This window comes from Ascidiella aspersa, chromosome 6 (assembly GCF_963924565.1).
Source record: "Ascidiella aspersa chromosome 6, kaAscAspe10.2, whole genome shotgun sequence".
NCBI classification, from domain to species: domain Eukaryota; kingdom Metazoa; phylum Chordata; class Ascidiacea; order Phlebobranchia; family Ascidiidae; genus Ascidiella; species Ascidiella aspersa.
The window spans coordinates 20,612,222-20,629,663 of record NC_139452.1 but is presented as its reverse complement, the minus strand read 5'-3'; the positions used below and the strand labels follow the sequence as shown (position 1 = coordinate 20,629,663).

General features: G+C 35.0%; 1 protein-coding gene across 1 annotated transcript; it reads right to left on the bottom strand.

The window, feature by feature from the left end:
- Nucleotides 1–8,948: 8,948 nt before the first annotated feature.
- LOC146140688 (ubiquitin-conjugating enzyme E2 R2-like) lies at nucleotides 8,949–16,129 on the bottom strand. The gene is made up of 5 exons (XM_083393047.1): nucleotides 15,965–16,129; nucleotides 14,028–14,114; nucleotides 13,620–13,717; nucleotides 11,514–11,648; nucleotides 8,949–9,629 (listed from the first exon to the last, which is right to left on the bottom strand). The coding sequence occupies exons 1-5, from the start codon at nucleotides 16,127–16,129 to the stop codon at nucleotides 9,377–9,379; spliced, it is 738 nt and encodes a 245-aa protein (XP_083249173.1). The 3' UTR covers nucleotides 8,949–9,376.
- Nucleotides 16,130–17,442: the final 1,313 nt, after the last annotated feature.

Genomic DNA, 17,442 nt, shown 5'->3' with positions numbered 1-17,442 from the left:
GTCGTAGGCGTAGCCAGGGGAGCCATGGCCACCCAAAAATTTATAAATATTGTACTCTTAATAACAATTTGTTTTGTAGCTTTTATGAGCAGTAACCTACCACAACAGTCGATCACAGGCGTGCCACACCTTCAATTGTCAGGAACTGTCACGTCATAAACGATGTAGTCATTAATACGTTAGCTATATTAATGTAATTTTACTACTTTTTAGTTGTTTTGGTTTTGATCTCTGAATGTTCTGAAATGTGAGTTTATTTAATTTTTTATTATTACGATACCTTTTTTGTGGTTGTTAAAGAAAAACGTGACTCGAAAAAATTTGTGCCTCACCATCTAGAAACCTCACAGCACGTCACTGGACTTAACCTCAAAAAAGTTCAATGTGTAGCAATAATTGGGGTGTTGTGTCCAATTGCGGTATTCTTTGCCACGTGATTACCGCAAGCACAACAACTTAATTTTTAATCGTAGGGCACCTACGTCCTACGCGGAAACACACAATACCAACTAAACAGAAGTTCTCGATCCGGGGGAATTCCCCATCAGGATGAATTTTGAGTTTACCTGGAAAAACTTGATTGTGATATATTTATTTAAGCCATCGCGAGTTAATTGTTTATCGTCCGTGTTTTTAATTATAAAAAAATAAAATTGTTGCGGCCTGATTAGTGTTCAATTCAAACCACTGAAACCAGAGTCTATAAAACGTTTCCCCAAATGTAGAATTACAACCACTTATCCAACCGACACCAAAAACAACTACTAGTTTTGTATCTCGTGTCCTGCCTGAAGAAATTCAGCTATAAAGTATTCGTGTTTGTAATATTTACCACAACTGAAAGGTGCAAAAAAAGCAACGTTTTCATTCAATCAATGAAATTTTCAAAAATACAGGAGAAGAAACAGTTTCACGTTTAAATGATATAAAATAAAGCTGAAACTTAAATTTTAGTATAATATGTTGCTGTATACTGCATTCACAAGACCCCTAAAAAACAAGGATTTTAATGACCCAGATTTTATCTGTTTCAGAAAATAAAACAACATCAAATTGAGGTTTTACAGATGCATGATGAATGATGCTCCAATTAAATATTAAATGATATGTATTTACTTTCATCGTAGAATGCATAAAAAATCTGGTAAAACTAACTTTTGTAAATTCATTGTGAGCATACTTTCGAGCTGTTCTAGGAATTACAAAGAAACTCTGATAGCTATATCTGAGCCAGGTGGGAATCCAGGTTTTGTTTTGGGGGGCATAACATTTTTTTCAGACGTCACGTCACAAAGTTACGGAAAAACGTGACATCACAAAGTAATACCTTAACGTGACGTCAGAAAGAATAAACATTAAGAACGCCGCACATCCGTTTATTTTGTTTGAGTTGAAGGTTTAAGAGGTGTTATATACTTTCCCGATTCGCGTAAAGCAATAAAACGCCTTCAAATCAAAGTTTTGTTATCAAGGGTGCGATAAGACGCGCGGCGCCTTTAGCTAAAACCAGTTTGCAAATAGACTTAAGCAGTGGTGGGATTCAAATTTTTTGTCAGCCGGTTCTATCACAAAAGTAATATGTTTCAGCCGGTTCTGTTACAAAAAGTCATATTTTTCGGGAAATGAGTATTTGAAAGAACAAGATGCAACCCCAGGTTCCAGCGAATGTTGCGAACTGCGAACCGACTGAATCCCATCACTGCTAACAGCCACACTAAAAAGCAGCAGTCGTCTCATGACTTGTACTTTAAATTTTCGGACAAATAATCACAAAAGGCAAAGTACTACAATCATAAAAGTTATCACAACGGATGACTGTTACGTGAGAACTTGACCATTGCACATTTGGAAAAAAACAAACACGCGAGCTACTAGGATCTAAAAAGTCAATGTATGCAATAAGAAGCAAAGATTCATTGACAGTAACCAGTAATGCTAACCGGTTCGCTGATCTCATCAAATTCCGCGAGACGGTTCTATAGAACCGGTGCGAACCGGCTGAATCCCACTACTGGACTTAAGAGGCCTTTGCCATTGTGAAATCCTAACCGGAAGGTCTGCTCATTTCCAAAAATATAACACGCTATTTTTAATGGTATCAAATGGTACGGGTGCACTTGTAGTCTGTAGGCTTGTTGCGTATTTAGGATTGTAACGCTAACGAAATCACTTGATTTGAGTGAGGCAATCACAAACAGTTTCAAAACCGTGACCGTACATACAGCCCACAGGGCAGCGCACCAAGCTGTAAAAACGTAATTCTCATTAGCGCAACGCAGCACTATAACGTCACAATACACAATTCAACTCAAAGCTTGCAATCACTTCAATGAACAACTAATCATAGCGTAATGTCACTTTGCGCGCATAGGTCTAACCTAAGTTTGGCTTCCTTTCTTTTATCCCACAATTAGGCCTACGTACGGCATAGTTATTATTGTTGTGTTCGTTCAGCTTTGTTTAGAAAAGTAAGTTGCCTGAAAATTTTATTGCACAAAAAAACTTTCTTGTTCATTCCTCTTTAAGTTGCATGTCTTGCGCTGTTACGCTGACGTTTTTTGTGACGTCGTGCTTTAATGGTCACAGTAAATGCTGATCTTTGAAAGCGTCACGATTTTAAGGCAAAATATATGATAACCCTAAATATTACGAATCGTTAAAGTTTCCCAAAACTGTTATTAAAATACATAGACTCTAAAGCAAGTGTGCTGAGAAAAATGCCGTTTTAACTTTACTCAAATATTTTCTATATCTGGAGATGTGGCCTTTTTCGTAAAAATTTGTTGTTTTTGAGTTGTACAAGTTGCTTGTTATCTAATGCAGAGGTTCACAAACTTTGCGGCGCGACACAGTGGCGCGTCGTTTTAATCTTTTAAGGGCGTCGCGAAATAATACCTATCGAAACTTAACTGTAGTAATGAAATGCTTCCAGAATCCAGATACTATTATTCTACTGCGTGTGCATTTAAACTCATTATTGCAAAACTGTAGCCGTTCAATATTAATAAAAAATCTCATTCCTCTGCCCCGATTTATTTCGGCATGCGGCATATAACGGCTGGGGAAGTTAGTTATAAATTATATGATCAGTGCTTATATTGTAGGCCAAGGGTGGCCAACACGCGACTCGCCAGCCGCATGGGCAGAGTTTCCTATCAGGTGCGCAACTGCGCAATTGCGCAGCCACACCCACACCAGGCAAATTGCGCAGTAAAATTTGCTTTGCGCATTTGAATCGTTCTCAAATTAAAACTTAAATATTTAACTTTTTGCCACGACAGTTTGAGCATTTCGCATTGGCCATTTTTTCGTTGATGTTTGTAGCTAAAAGCAAGTAAACAAATCAAATCCGCATTGACGATTGTGACGTAATAAATTACTTTGTCTAATCGGCTGTGTATGTTTTTTTATTTCACGTAGAATAAAATGTCTACTCATGAAATTAAAGAAAAAAGAAGTTTAGAATAGTGTCGAACACAGTACTGGAGTGTTGACCAATAATTCGGGATCATGAAAACGAAATGCATTATTAAGGACGACAATTTTTAACACAATTGCAGTTTTTACACGATTCCTGTGCAGATACAGTTGTGGGATCAAAATTGACAAAGTCATCTTAAAAAAATGCAAATGAGCGAATAGTTCGTAATTCTTGATTGTGCGCTAAGGGCAGCACGCATCCTATTTTTTTAAAGACATTTTGTCAATTTAACCCGAATATTCGGATATTTTTTCGAGCGACGACATTGTTGCCATATCCTTGCACATATTTAACTTGATTGCAGTTGCACATACAAGTTTATTAAAAATATTTATTTCATGACGTCACGCTTTGTGACGTCATCTTTAAGTTTCTTACGCCTGGCCTCAATACAAAAAACAACGATTTGGCGCGGATCCCAGCCAGCGCAGCCTGAAAATATTCTTGCGCACTACAAAAAATATTTGCGCAGTAGAAAATTTTCTTAGAGGGAACACTGGTGTTCAGCATAGTTTATAAAATCATTAAAGTGAAACAAATTAACTTTTATTTAAAACCCTAAATTTTGATTTGGTTTCAAATGTCTATCAATACTACAAATGTTAATTAAAATAAATAATTGAAATGTGTTTTTTGGGGGGTTTGAGCGTTTTTGCTTGGATTTAAATTTGGTACTAGTTACCTCTAAAAACATTTTGTACTGAGTAAACTGAATACTTTTTAGAGCAAAAATATTTTAACGCTGAGTTAGCAGCTGGGGCCCGGGGCAGATCAATGTTTTTTATAGGGATATAAGGGTGAATCGTAAAAAATTTAGAAATGATGTAAAACACACAAAGCGTGACGCCATGAAACAAATATTCTCAAGAAACTTCATGTTCCCGGGTAAACTTGGAAATGTGCAACTGCAATTAAGTTTAAATACATCCAAGGATATGGAAGCAAATCGGTCGCGCGAAAAAAAACATACGATAATTTGGATCAAAGAGATAATAATCTTTTTGCTTGGATTAAATTGGCAAAACGCGTAAGTTGAAAAAAATAGACTACGTGACTCAAACAATCAAGATTCGACGCTATACTTGCTCCTAGCGTTTATCAAGATGACTTTGCCCATTTGTGAAGGCCATTGACGCCACAGCTATATCAGCACAAAAATCACGTAAAAAAACATTTGTGTGACTGTTTTATGACAAATTGAGATAAAACATTGCTAAGGTTTCGCAAAACTGTGCTTCATCAAAACAAAGTAAGAGCAAAGCAATTGCCACCATGATTAAAAGTGCAGGCGCAAAGAGTATAAATAGAAAAAGGCAACAAAATGAAGCGAGCGTCACATTCCGCAGGCACACGTTTGTCAAGACGTAGACTGACGAAAAGAGATGCGCAGCGGCGCAAAGCTGGTGGAATTAAATGGTGTTGAGTGTATGGCTATGGGTGCAGGCTATGCAATTTTGTTCCGGAAAACCCCACCACATTTTAGCGTTTTTTGTCTCAATTTGTTTGTACTGCTTTGATTAAATATAATCCCCTCGTAGGCCCGGTTACAGAAGTATGGAGTTGGCTACATTTTATCTCCCTTTTCTTCGTGATTTTGCTGCCATTTTATTTTTAGCAATACTACCAAAATTAAAGTAATATCAACATACCAACAAAACAAATTAAGACCAAAAATAGATTAAACCAGGGGCCTTATTAAGACTTGGGCCTACTTTTATTCTGGCGAGTTTAGGCCTTATTCTGCTTCAGCTGTTATTGCAAACTAGACGAAATACCCGACATTTTTTAAATGTCATAACAAATTTGCTTATGCCTAAACGTTTGTATTGCGTGTCACTAAATAGAAAATTCAAATCAGGTCATATCGTGTGTCTAAAATCAGTTAACCTAATGCTTCCGCACAGAGTAAAACCCAACACTCCCACAGTCGTGTAAAAGCGGCATTAATTTTAAAGCGAAATGGCGTGTTTAATTATGTGACTTATCTGCGTGGCTTTAATCCAGAATTGCTAACAAAAGCCTTAAAAAATATAATAAAAGTTGCTCATCCGTGACTGGTTTGCGACGGCGCTCGCTTGAGATGCGCGAATTTCTCTCATAAAAAGAAACAAATTATTTTCTGTCTGGGAGCACAAGACTTTCTTTTTATTTTACCCATTTGCCAGGCGACTCGCTTAAGAGGAGCAATATGAGCCATACGTTTCTCTGTCTATTTTCCTAAAATGCGAACATGCTGACCACTCACAAACTTTTCCATTTTATATAATAGACTAGACGAAATACCCTGCGTTGCCCAGGTTAAATAGAATATTTATCAGTTATTCTTACTGGTTAAAATTTAATTACATCTACAATAACCATCATAATGTACGAAGTCTAACTGAATTTTATCTGGTTAAACAAAATGAAGCAATCCATCATACTGTAGCTCTTTATTACTATTGCACATTACGTTGTAACATGTTAAACTGATCGCCCCATGTTATAGCCCATAATTATGGAAGCTAAGTTATGTAATCAGCATACAACCCGAAAGTAATATTACGGATAGCGTAAGATCTTCGTAAGTGGCATAAATAATGCAATCATATTTTTTTAATTGTCATAACAATTTTGCTTATGAATAAACGTTTGTACTGCGTGTTACTAAATAAAAATATCAAATCAGGTCATATCGTATGTCTAAAATCGGTTAACCTATGCTTCCCCACAACCAGAGTTACACTCACAGCCTGTGTTAACGCGGCATTAATGTGAAAGTGGAACGGCGTGTATTTATTGTGACTTATCTGCGTGGCTCTAAAGATCTAATTCTATGTCTCCGTAATTTCCCAGTACTTTTTCATTTGGTTAAGTTAAAACAATCTAATGATAAAATATTACCGTATAACCTAAAAAGCAGTTTTGTGTCTGAAATAGGTCACTAATTGTTCAAATCGCGTGAAATTCAAGCAAATGATTCATCACGGTAAATACCCTACTCCCTACTGCATCCAATGAAAAAAATCCCGTTTAAAAATGTTTTTTTTAGTATTTAAACCGCTGCAATAAACGCGATATTTGGTTAACATGGTCCTAACGTTGCGTAGTTTAAACTCTGTTAGGGTTGTTGTAAGTTGTCTGTGTAAGTGTCTTATTGCAATAAAATCTTAAGGAAAACGCTGCAATTAACACAATATTTTGCGAACTTAGACTATCTTTTAAGTGGTTAAACAAACTATAAAAAGCTATCAAACATAAAAGTATAAACTTTGCCAAATAAAACTTTGTTTTTACCAAGGCAATGTACTTTACGCAGGTTATTGCCTTATAAATGTGTGAAAACGCTTTACCCTTTTCGTCAAGAGGTTTTGCGAGAAGTCGCACGCCCACCCTTTCGAGTTAACATGCTACCACTATTGTGTTATGTTTATGAATGGTAGCCTACGACTAAACAATCGACTATAGCACACAACACTGAGCTAAGCATGTCATAAATATTTTAAGTAACGAAAACCCTTGACATTTGTCAATGGACAATAGCTCTCAAACGTAAAACTTCAGGTTGTAACAGCAATTTGTTTAGACTTGCTTGATAGCGTAATATTTAAGCAAATACGTAATTCCGATACTAAACTGCGTGAAACGTAAAAAACACATGTATAGAAAAAAACAAATACATAATGTTAAACTGGTGGAATGAACGCAATATTTCGCGACCTCTGCCAAGTATTGCGTGGATAAACCCATTTTAAGAAGTCATTAGGCTTTGGCCTGAATCACCATCACAATATTGCTGGGAAGGCTTGTTGTACGATAACCGTGTACGTTTTCTGATGTTTATTCAAAGTATGTTTAGTATAGGATCCGTGTGGTTGCAGTATTTAACGTCCAACGAAAGAAAACGTCGTTTGAAAAGAAAATCTGCTTAGTGTTCAAACTGCGACAACAAATGCGATGTTTTGCGAACTCTGTCTAAATTTTGCGTGGTTAAATATACTGCTAAAAGTTTTAAACTTAAGTATTTACTTGAAACGTTGCACACGTTCGGTTACAATAAATTTCATAACATGTTATGTTTTTTTGCCTTTACGTGAGCCTATTGTTTACACCAAAGCGCTGGTCGTCTCTTGACTTATAAGGATTAAAATTAAATTACTCTTTTCACACGTTTTTTTATACACAGCAACAAAATATGTAGCGACATTTATAGATCCAGAATTGCTAACAAACGCCAAAAAAATAAAAGTTGCTCACCCGTGATCGGTTTGCGACGGCGCTCGCGTAAGATGCGAGACTTTCTCTCATAGAAAGAAACAATTTTTTTTCTGTCTGGGAGCATACGAGTTTCTTTCTATTTTTCCCACTTGCTCGGCGACTCGCTTAAGAGGGGCAGAATGAGCGAGGTTGCTCTGTCTGTCTCTCCCTAATATGAGCCACGTTGCTCTGTCTGTGTCTCCCTAAAACGCGAAAATGCAGCCGACTGCCGACTCACAAACTTTCTATTTTATTATGTTAGATTTGTTTTAACAATGTCGTTAGTCGGTATACCATGGTTGTTTTAAGTAGGCTAATTAATTCTGCTGTAGCCAATGTGGCCCCAAATTCTGCTGTAGCTTATGTAGGTAAATCAGCAATTACAAGTTACAACCCACCCTTGGGAAATTTAGATGCAATTATTCCAAAATCCAAACGCGGGTCAAAACGTCTATAACAAACAACATTTCAAATATTAAACCATATATGAAGAGTAGATATAATATATGTTTCAAACAAGACAATTTGTAGCAAAATAACAACATAGCTTTTTCAATAAAAAAAATTAGTTTTTTGTAGCCTACGCTAGAATGATTCTGTAACATCGTTTATAATAAACAACTAGTCTGATTTAGTAAACAACAAATTTTACTGTAACTTCAAAAGCACACACCTCTTGGATAGATTTGTCCTAAGGCCTAAGCAATTTAATAACAATTTTGAGAATCTAAAACCATGAACCTCATGGCCTGATCTGATGAATTTACCCTGTTGGACATTTTGCCTTCCAACATTGCGGGTTAGTCCTTGCCACAAAAGGTGGGAACATATTTTGTTTGCTTTATAGACCCCGAATCACTGGAGACATTTATGTTGAATTTTTTGCCAGATTGGCCCTTTTAGTCTTATAATAGGGTTACTAATCAGTCTAAAAACGTTGTCAAATGTTTGACAAAAAATGTGTTCACCAGTGTAATCAGTTATTTAATGGATAGCAAGTATCGCATGCTTGGTAAAAATAATGTAAAAATTCAAAAAGAGTAGAAGCAGCAATTTTAGGAAATAAAGTTTACTAAATACACACCCTCTCTAACCTACCAAACTCAGAATTTAACTAGTTAGAAAACAAGCTTATAAAATGGTATTTGTATTGCGCAAAGCACTTTATCTGCGTTAAAAGACAATTATGACGTTTCCTGCTTAGAACTTTGTCAAGGTTTGGTAAAATCGATACGCAGCAAACTTGTTTTATTTTTTACAAAGCTTTAGAGAAAAATTTACCCGCCGTTAAGACTTGTGAAATCAAACAACATAGGCTTTACTGTCATTTTTGTACAATGTTGTAATGAAAACAAATACTGATATCAATTTGTATAATAAAAAAAACAAAAAATGTTTTGTACAGTTTAACACGGAATTGCATAAAACTTCTGTAAATGGCCAACGTATTTACGTTTTTAGTTTGATATATTTCAGCAAATCCATTTTGCGAACTAAAAAAGTTCATTAGCATGTAGGCCCCCCCTTGTCCACACACGGGGTAAGAGAAATAGGGTTAAAACTTGCAAAGTAACATGGTGGACAAAAAAATATGACATATATATTACATGCTATTTTTATAACATTGTCAAAAGTAGAATAAAAAGTATTGCAGAAACGTTACATCTCTTCATGCGCTCCACTGTCATCATCGCCGTAATCTTCATTGTCATCTTCATCGTCATCATCTTCTTCGTAATCGTCGTTCAGGCCATAATCGTCATCATCGTCATCAAAAAATATGTCGGTAATGTCATTGGAGGCATTTGAGTCCTTACTGGGAAGTCTCGTCTTTATGCAATATTCCGCGACAGTGGTAGGCACAACTACGCCATCCTTCTCAGCATCTTTTCTGGAGTCTTCAACTTGCTTACTGCAATTGAAAGCTTCAGTTTTTTTGTATTTACACTTTATAGGATTATTATTTGACAACAAGCAGTAAAATTTGGTAAAAAGAAAGTATTTATTGGCTGGTAGACAATTTTTTATTGGCCTCGATTGACACACATTTAAATCAAAAGCCAAGACAACGTTTTTCTTATTATTTTATGGCCCACACAGAGCCTTCGTCAGAATTTAGGACTTATTCCAATTAGTTCATATTTGGCTGAATTATGTCAATTGCTTATTACCATGGTTACTTTAGGAAGCGAAGCTAACGTGTTTACGGGTTTACGATAAATGCTAGTTAGATTTTTATTGTTTATAACGTGTTTTTAAACGCATCATATGTGACTTGAATAAACCAGGGGTCAGCAAACTACGGCCCACCAATATAGTTTAGTCGGCCCACGGCCTATTTTGCAAATAGGGCACGAGGCTAGACCAACTGTTGTAATTGTACGAATCTTAAGTTTTTGTGAAATATATTTGCGTTTTTTCAGTGAGTTCCCTCAGCCCAAATAATCCGCACGCATTAAAACTCTTCCAGTGTACATTAAAGATGTAAACTCTGTGGAAATTATTGAAAAGCATGCAATTCTATGCAGTGAAAAATTCGCAAACTCTTTTCATTTCATTTTAGCGGATGTATTCGAACGTTAATGATAAAAACATAACTAAAAAGTATAAGAAATATATGTATATTTTATGTGAGCACAATGCATCGCAGTTGCTTCTAAATTAACGTTCCGCTAATATAAACCAAACAAACGCAATTTTTATGTCGCATGTGCTGACTTTTTGCGTATAACTTGACTCATTTTTATTTGCATAGCAATCAGGGTCCGTGAGAATTATTATATTAAAACACATTTTTTAAAAACAAAATTGTTAGTGAAACTGACAAAAAACTGCAGCACATCGATTGTGGAGCACTGATCTACAAAAGACAAATGTAAACTTGAAAAGATGTTTAGCTGAACAACATAACAGTTTTCACCAATATTTAAATGATTTGTTGATACAAGAGCACCTCCTAGTTGTGATGTGACAGAAACGATGGAAGCCATTTTCGGAAGGCGAATTACTAAACCAAAGTTCACAACGAGTTGCTAATGTCATGTGTCCTGACAAAGGAGTTGGATCGTTACCGATACCTACTGCCAAGTGGTAGTATCGGCACCCCTCCAATACTTCGGGGTTGGATGGTAACAGTGCCCAACGATTTATCAAAAACGTTAGGTTAACAACTGGAGGTAACTGAACTTCATAACGCTGAAGCACATTTTGACTTAGTGCCAAAATAAAAACTATATTGAGTTTTACAATTTTATCTGTCTTGCTTGTATCAGTATAATAATGATATGATGCCAATTGGTATAGAACCGCAGTACTTTTTGTCCACAATATATAACTACTTAAAACCATGTATATTTTAGACAAAGCTTACATGGTAATTGAACAGTTAAGGCTCGCCATTCACCTGACCATTTAATATATTGAAATAATTTATACATGGCCAAGAAACAAATTTTATGATTAAGGGTTGTTAAGTTTAAGGGTGATTTTTAATGGTAAATCTTCTATGAAATCACTGATATTTGATAGTCATCAGTAGGTTTATCTATGTGTTTCTATGACATATTCACATTAAAAATTTAACAAAGTTTGTCTATAATAAGCAATGTCAAATTTTTATTATAAACAAGGCATAATTTATGATATTGTATTTGTTTTCGATTACTTTCACAAGGTAAAGTGGGCCTGCAGAAATTTTAAAAAGCCTCTTATTTTCATGACACTTTATTTCTGTCATCGCTTTTAACAGACTATGTTGAAATTTTGTTTTTCAGAAAATATAAATATTGAAACGTACTTAATAATATTTTCATATTCTTTATCATTTCCATGCGATTCCTTCCATCTTCTATACATCACTGAGGCATCCACATTGGCTGGAGAGTATGTATTAGGTTCGTTTAGCAGGGAAATTACACTTAGTAGGATGGTGCTGTAAATACATAAAAAAAAGTCTTAGTTTCACCTTAGCTTAGGAAAAAGAGACATTCTATTCAAGCTGAAACTTAATTTTTGTGAGTAATAACAACATTTACACTATCTGTATATTTAATGTAGCAGGGTTTGTATGGAGTTAAAATTTACACTCGCCCCTATCAGCACTCGCCTGAATGACATTACACTTGCCAAAAATGTTGACACACTGTTTGCGAATTGTTGTCCTACGAAATTGTTTTTTCAATAATTTAACCTGCTGTTTATTTTAGTTCTATTTTGGGTATGAAATACATAGTCTTCATACTGCTGCCCTTGAATGTTTATCAGACTATTAAATGCAAAAGAATTTTTACCATGTTTAATGCGCTTCTTTAATTATGTAGTCACACAAGTTCTGTAGCTGCAATAAATGCCCTTTAGTCTGTGGCATTTAAACATGCTTTGTCACACATTTATTCCAAAAGGTATGAAAGCAACAATCCATTTTTCACAATACAGATGAGTGCAAAATCCCAACCCTGTATAGCTGTGGTTCCTAACATTTTTTCACCCACCCCCTTAGGCAATTATCCTATGCCTTTCGCCCCCTACAAAATTCAGTATTTTTAAATTCCGTTTTTTTTTTAAATCAGTAAGACAACATAAAAAATAGTAAAGTGTGTTGTTTGAAAATAATTAAGGTAATTTGATTCAATTGGCTAAACTGTAATACATGAGGCTTTTCGCGGTTTCTCAAGCTTATTTTGACAAGCATGCTGTGAGGGTATTGACTCCACAGTTGTACAGCTGCGTAGAAACCACGTAGAAACCACGTAACAATGTCGCCGAAGCGCAAAAATTAACCATTGCGTTAATCAAAAGGTGTAACGAGTATGACACACTATACAACGGCAATATTGCCAAAAAAAATTATAGATTTGTGCAAATAAGTTTGAGTCTAGCCGTCTCATATACAAAAAAAATATTGATAAAAAATAGTTAGTGAGGGGAATAACTTTTATTGTTTATCTATAAGTTAGCCTAACTGTAATTTAAATCGGGCTGTTATTTTTTCGATAATAGGCCTAATTCTAAATGTGCGTAGCGCGAAACAATTTTGCAGTTTCAAGAACAGAGTTTGTAACGATGTAGAAGTGGTGCCCAATCCAATTGCATAACCTAGAACTACATAACATTGTTCTGATTAGACATAGCACAAACCAGTCAAAAAGTAGCAATTATAGTCACAAATTGATATAGCAGAGCTTGCGAATTGCAAAAACATAAACTATTTTTTCAGTTACTTAACTACACATGTATATTGTCGTGTAATTTTAAGGCAAAGCATAGGATCCTAGATGCAGAATAAACATGAAATGAAATCATTAAAATCACTACAAAAAGTCAAATATTAAATAGAACTTGTGTCCCCCTAAGAATCTCTTAGTGCCTTGCTATGGGGGGGGGGAGCATCCCCGGTTAAGAACCACTGCTTTATAGGGACCGAACAATCGTTTTGGTAACATTTAAGCTACCAAAATTATATTCCAACCAACAATATGAAAAAACTAAAACAATAGCGAGTTTGATATTTAATGCAGATGCAGTATAACTAATAACTAGTCTTGGATTTTATAACTTCGCATTTAACATTTTAAATATAATTTTAGTTATAAAAGCTACATCACTTTATACTTACTTGTTTAGCAAACTACAGTGCGTGTGTCAATTTTGATTTAATTTTATGTGGTAGAATTTGGCACAACACTGGATACCACTAATCCATCATACTTTATGAAACCATTTGGAACCAATTTAAAGTTCAACAACTCATTGGTTGTCAATAAGGGTTTCTCTACTTTGCTGTGTCAGAAGAGTAATATGACCATTGCTAAAATATACTAGGATCAACAGCCAATGAGCAAGAGTTCAAAAAAAACAAAAAAAAAAACGTTAGTTAAACGAATGAATGAAACAAATGACCCACCGTACACTTTGTGTTGGGTTCCACCTCTCGGAGGGCAATTCTCCACTTTGTGGGTCATTAATTGGAGAATGTAAAATAGAGATGCAGACTTCTCCATTCTGTAAGATAACATGTAAAAAAGATATTGCTAAATAAACATGATACCTTCACAATGATATCTTCACAAGTATAAACAACTTGAGGTATATAATTGTTTTAAACTAACAAACATACTTGAAAATGAGATTTCCAAATACAAATTACATATTTTTAGGCATGAATGTTTTCCCCACATCCATGTTATTCCATTTAAGGTGAATTTTACTAAAAAAATTTGGAAAATTTTAATTTAATATTAAACCTGTAGGGCATGTAGATAAACAAAATTACCACTATTACAAAAAATCATTATTAGTAGTTAGTACTTACCTCATATATGTTTGAGTGGAACATCTTTGTTAAAAATCGAAATGTTGGGGGTGCATATGGATAATCAAGAGGAAACTTCATTATTGCCTAAAAGAAATACAGAATGAGCATCAGTGTTCCCTCCAGTTATTTACCATGTGCATTGCACAAAATGCCCAAAAAGGGTCCGTAGACGATCGTTTTTTGGGTGGTGTGAGGGGGGCTTCTAGGAGTCTTGACACCCCCTTTTAGTAAATAATGATCATCAAAACTAAAACCGTGATTGCTGTGATGTTAAGCTGGAAACATTGCACCTGGCATTAAAAACACACCAGTGCTTATTACTGCCACAGCCTAATCACGGCTTGTTATCGATTAAATGGCCTGCCAACAACATTGAAACCAGGCATGTAATTAAATACAAAATCATTATATTGTTTTCATTTGGTTTAGTACAATCTTATGTTTGGAATATTTAATATTTGGTGCACATTTAGTAGCCTCAAGCTGGTCACCGCTTAAATGTTTTAATTAACCCCATTGGCAAAAGGGACGTAAGCCAGTCGTGGTTGTAACAGGCATCATTTACAACCATCAACTGTGAGGCAAAGAAAAAAACGTTAGCATACAGGAAGCGAACATACATTTTGGTATAGTAGTCCTGTACGATTTATCGGCAACAAGTTTGTCTTGGATTAACTTAAATTTTTGAGTTGATAAAAATGCGAGAAAATTATGGTCATTTGTGTCTTTATGAAATAAGGCACTAACATTTTGGCAAGTTTTAACCTCGGTGCGACAAGTTATTCAATAGATTTGTGGAAATATAAGTTTTGTCTGACATCCATGGATTTAACAAACAAAGTTCGCTTCGTCTTCCTGGAAACATTTACACCAACAAAATTTTTATTTAAAAAGCCTCTCTACATGAGCGCATCAAAAGGCGAGCCAAACACTCAATAAAGTTAACCATGGTAAACTTTTTATCCATGCTAATCAAGGATGTTTCTTATGTTGGATGTGGCTTGGAACAGAGTTACATATTTCTTCAACCATTACGCAAGTCGAACAACTTCACCTAGCACACAGTCCGTCTCCTTAAGAGCAGTGTTTTCCTCCCTTGTTTAGTCGTTGACCCCTTTTGCAAAAATTTCAAGCTCACAGACCCTTAAGGTTTGCCAAACTAACCCTGAACAATAACTTTGGAAAACTATGCCTAAATAATTTATATTAGCGATTGTTAAATACTATATTTTGATCAGATCAAACAAAAGTTTCTTACACATATTACATTTAACAAACGTATTTTATACCACTTTCATTACACATTTCCAAAGAGATGACCTAAGAATGAACAAGTTTATTTTATCAGCTACATCCATTAACCTTGTCCCTAAAAGTATAAGCCTCTAACACAGTGGTTCCCAAACTTTTATGGATCGTGGCACACTAAACAAATCTTAAATATTTTGTGGCACACTTTTAAGTTAACAGAAATAAAGTAATTTTACAATCGCCCTTAACACAGGACAAACTATATGTATATGTCTTAATCTTATTAACTTGTATTGGATAGTACATATTAAAGTCTAAAATACTCTGCGTGTATACCCATTGGTAATGCAAATAACCTAAAAATCACAAAAATTTTTGCGCACACTTGGCAATATCTCAAGGCACTCTAGTGTGACGCGGCACACAGTTTGGAAACTTGACTGCTCTAACTTCAAATTTGTTTGGCAATTCTTAGGTAAAGAGTATGATAACATGGTTAATTGTTCAAATAATTTTTGAATGTAAATTGAGTAGTTGTTAATCACATAAAAATGAAGATGGGAATACTATGATTAACAACATTTCAGCAATTTAGCAGATATAGCACAGACAACTTAGACTTAATTTGAAAACACCTGGTATACCATTTATTAATATCTTAAAAAGAATTATTTTATACTAACCCTGAAGTATCCACCAGCATATAACGTGTCTGGGGGTCCATAAAGTGCAACTTTCCATTGGAATATATCACTATCATCAACTAAACCAATTGTAAATCCTTCAACAGGTTGTTGTTGCAGTTTCTTAAATTCAGTTTGTAAAATTTTATTTGCACTACCAGTCATGATTCTGTGATACAAAATAGAAAATGTTTAATAAGTACAACTATAAAAAAGATTTTTTATATTTTCAGTAGAAATAACAACTTTATGTTTAACCTGGGGGTGTTTCATTACAGCCCCTTAGCCTGTTAGAGAAATGAGGCAATAAGTTTTTAAATATTAAAATGGTATACTTTGATTTAATATCTAGATTGTTTATGTAGATTAAAAAAAGTATTATTCTAGAAACGTCCAAATATTGTACACCAAACAACCCTAAAAACAACAAAATTTAACAAAAACACAGGTTTTAAAGTGAGTTTTCAGTACATTTTGAATTGTAACATTTGCTTCCACTGTTTTTTAAGTTTTAATCAAATACCATAGTGTGATTCCCAAACATCAAGGCACATTGCCCTTTATATAAAACTTGAATGTTTTATCAATTTGGTTTCAGGTTAAATACAACATATTAAGGCTGCAAAACTGTCAAACATATTAAAAACTACTTTCTGGAATTCTAATTGGTAACAAAACTAAATGAAAAACACCTGGTTAAACAATGCAATCAGTTTACATACAATTTTAGCATTATGGTTCAACTGAGTCAACCTACTCTGAATAAAAAGGCATCATATGGCACATCTCAACAAGATCTTACAGATGTACAGCTGAAAAAAATAGGGTGAGCGTGCACTAATGGTAAAAAGTGCACCCACTAGACCAGCGCTTCTCAACCGGTGCGCCGCGGCGAAGGCCGTGGAAGGCTACCAGGTGCGCCGCGAGCAAAACGAAGAAAAATAAATATGTTTAAAATATATATGTATATATTTTACTTTCCCATTAAGCTTAGCTCATTGATTTCACAGTACTTCCTAGTAGAAAACGTAATAAGACCTACAAAGTAGCATTATCTTAATTAACTAATCTATATTACCATAGTATTAAGACCACCGACATAATAACGCCAAATTCACAGTAATCACGACAGAATAAGATCTAAAATAGTCTAGATAAGGCCTAAACCTGTCAAAGTAAGTCCCAAATTAATCTAAATAAGACTTAAATAAACAAAATAACGCTGAGACTGTAGGGAATCGGTATGGGATGTTTGGGGCCACTTGTCTGGCATTGGCCGTTTGTTGTCGCCATTTGGGCGCCGCTATTTTGGCACTTGATTTTTTGCCCCTGTTTTGGCTTCAATTGGATTAGGGTTGAAATTATCAGGGAAGTTAGTGATAGTTATGGGTGGGGTTTGGGGTTAGATAAAAGGTGGTATAGGCCTTATTTTTGCCATTTAGGTCTAATTCCGATTTCGTCATTATTACGACTATTAG

What these genes read in the sequence shown, in the direction of transcription:
- LOC146140688 (XM_083393047.1), bottom strand. Translation starts at nt 16,129, where the DNA reads ATGACTGGTAGTGCAAATAAAATTTTACAAACTGAATTTAAGAAACTG. An exon ending in AACCCAACACAAAGTGTACG is followed by an intron (nt 11,649 to 13,619) that starts GTGGGTCATTTG and finishes ATGTATTTACAG; the next exon opens with CACCATCCTACTAAGTGTAA. An exon ending in GAATATGAAAATATTATTAA is followed by an intron (nt 9,630 to 11,513) that starts GTACGTTTCAAT and finishes TTTCAATTGCAG; the next exon opens with TAAGCAAGTTGAAGACTCCA.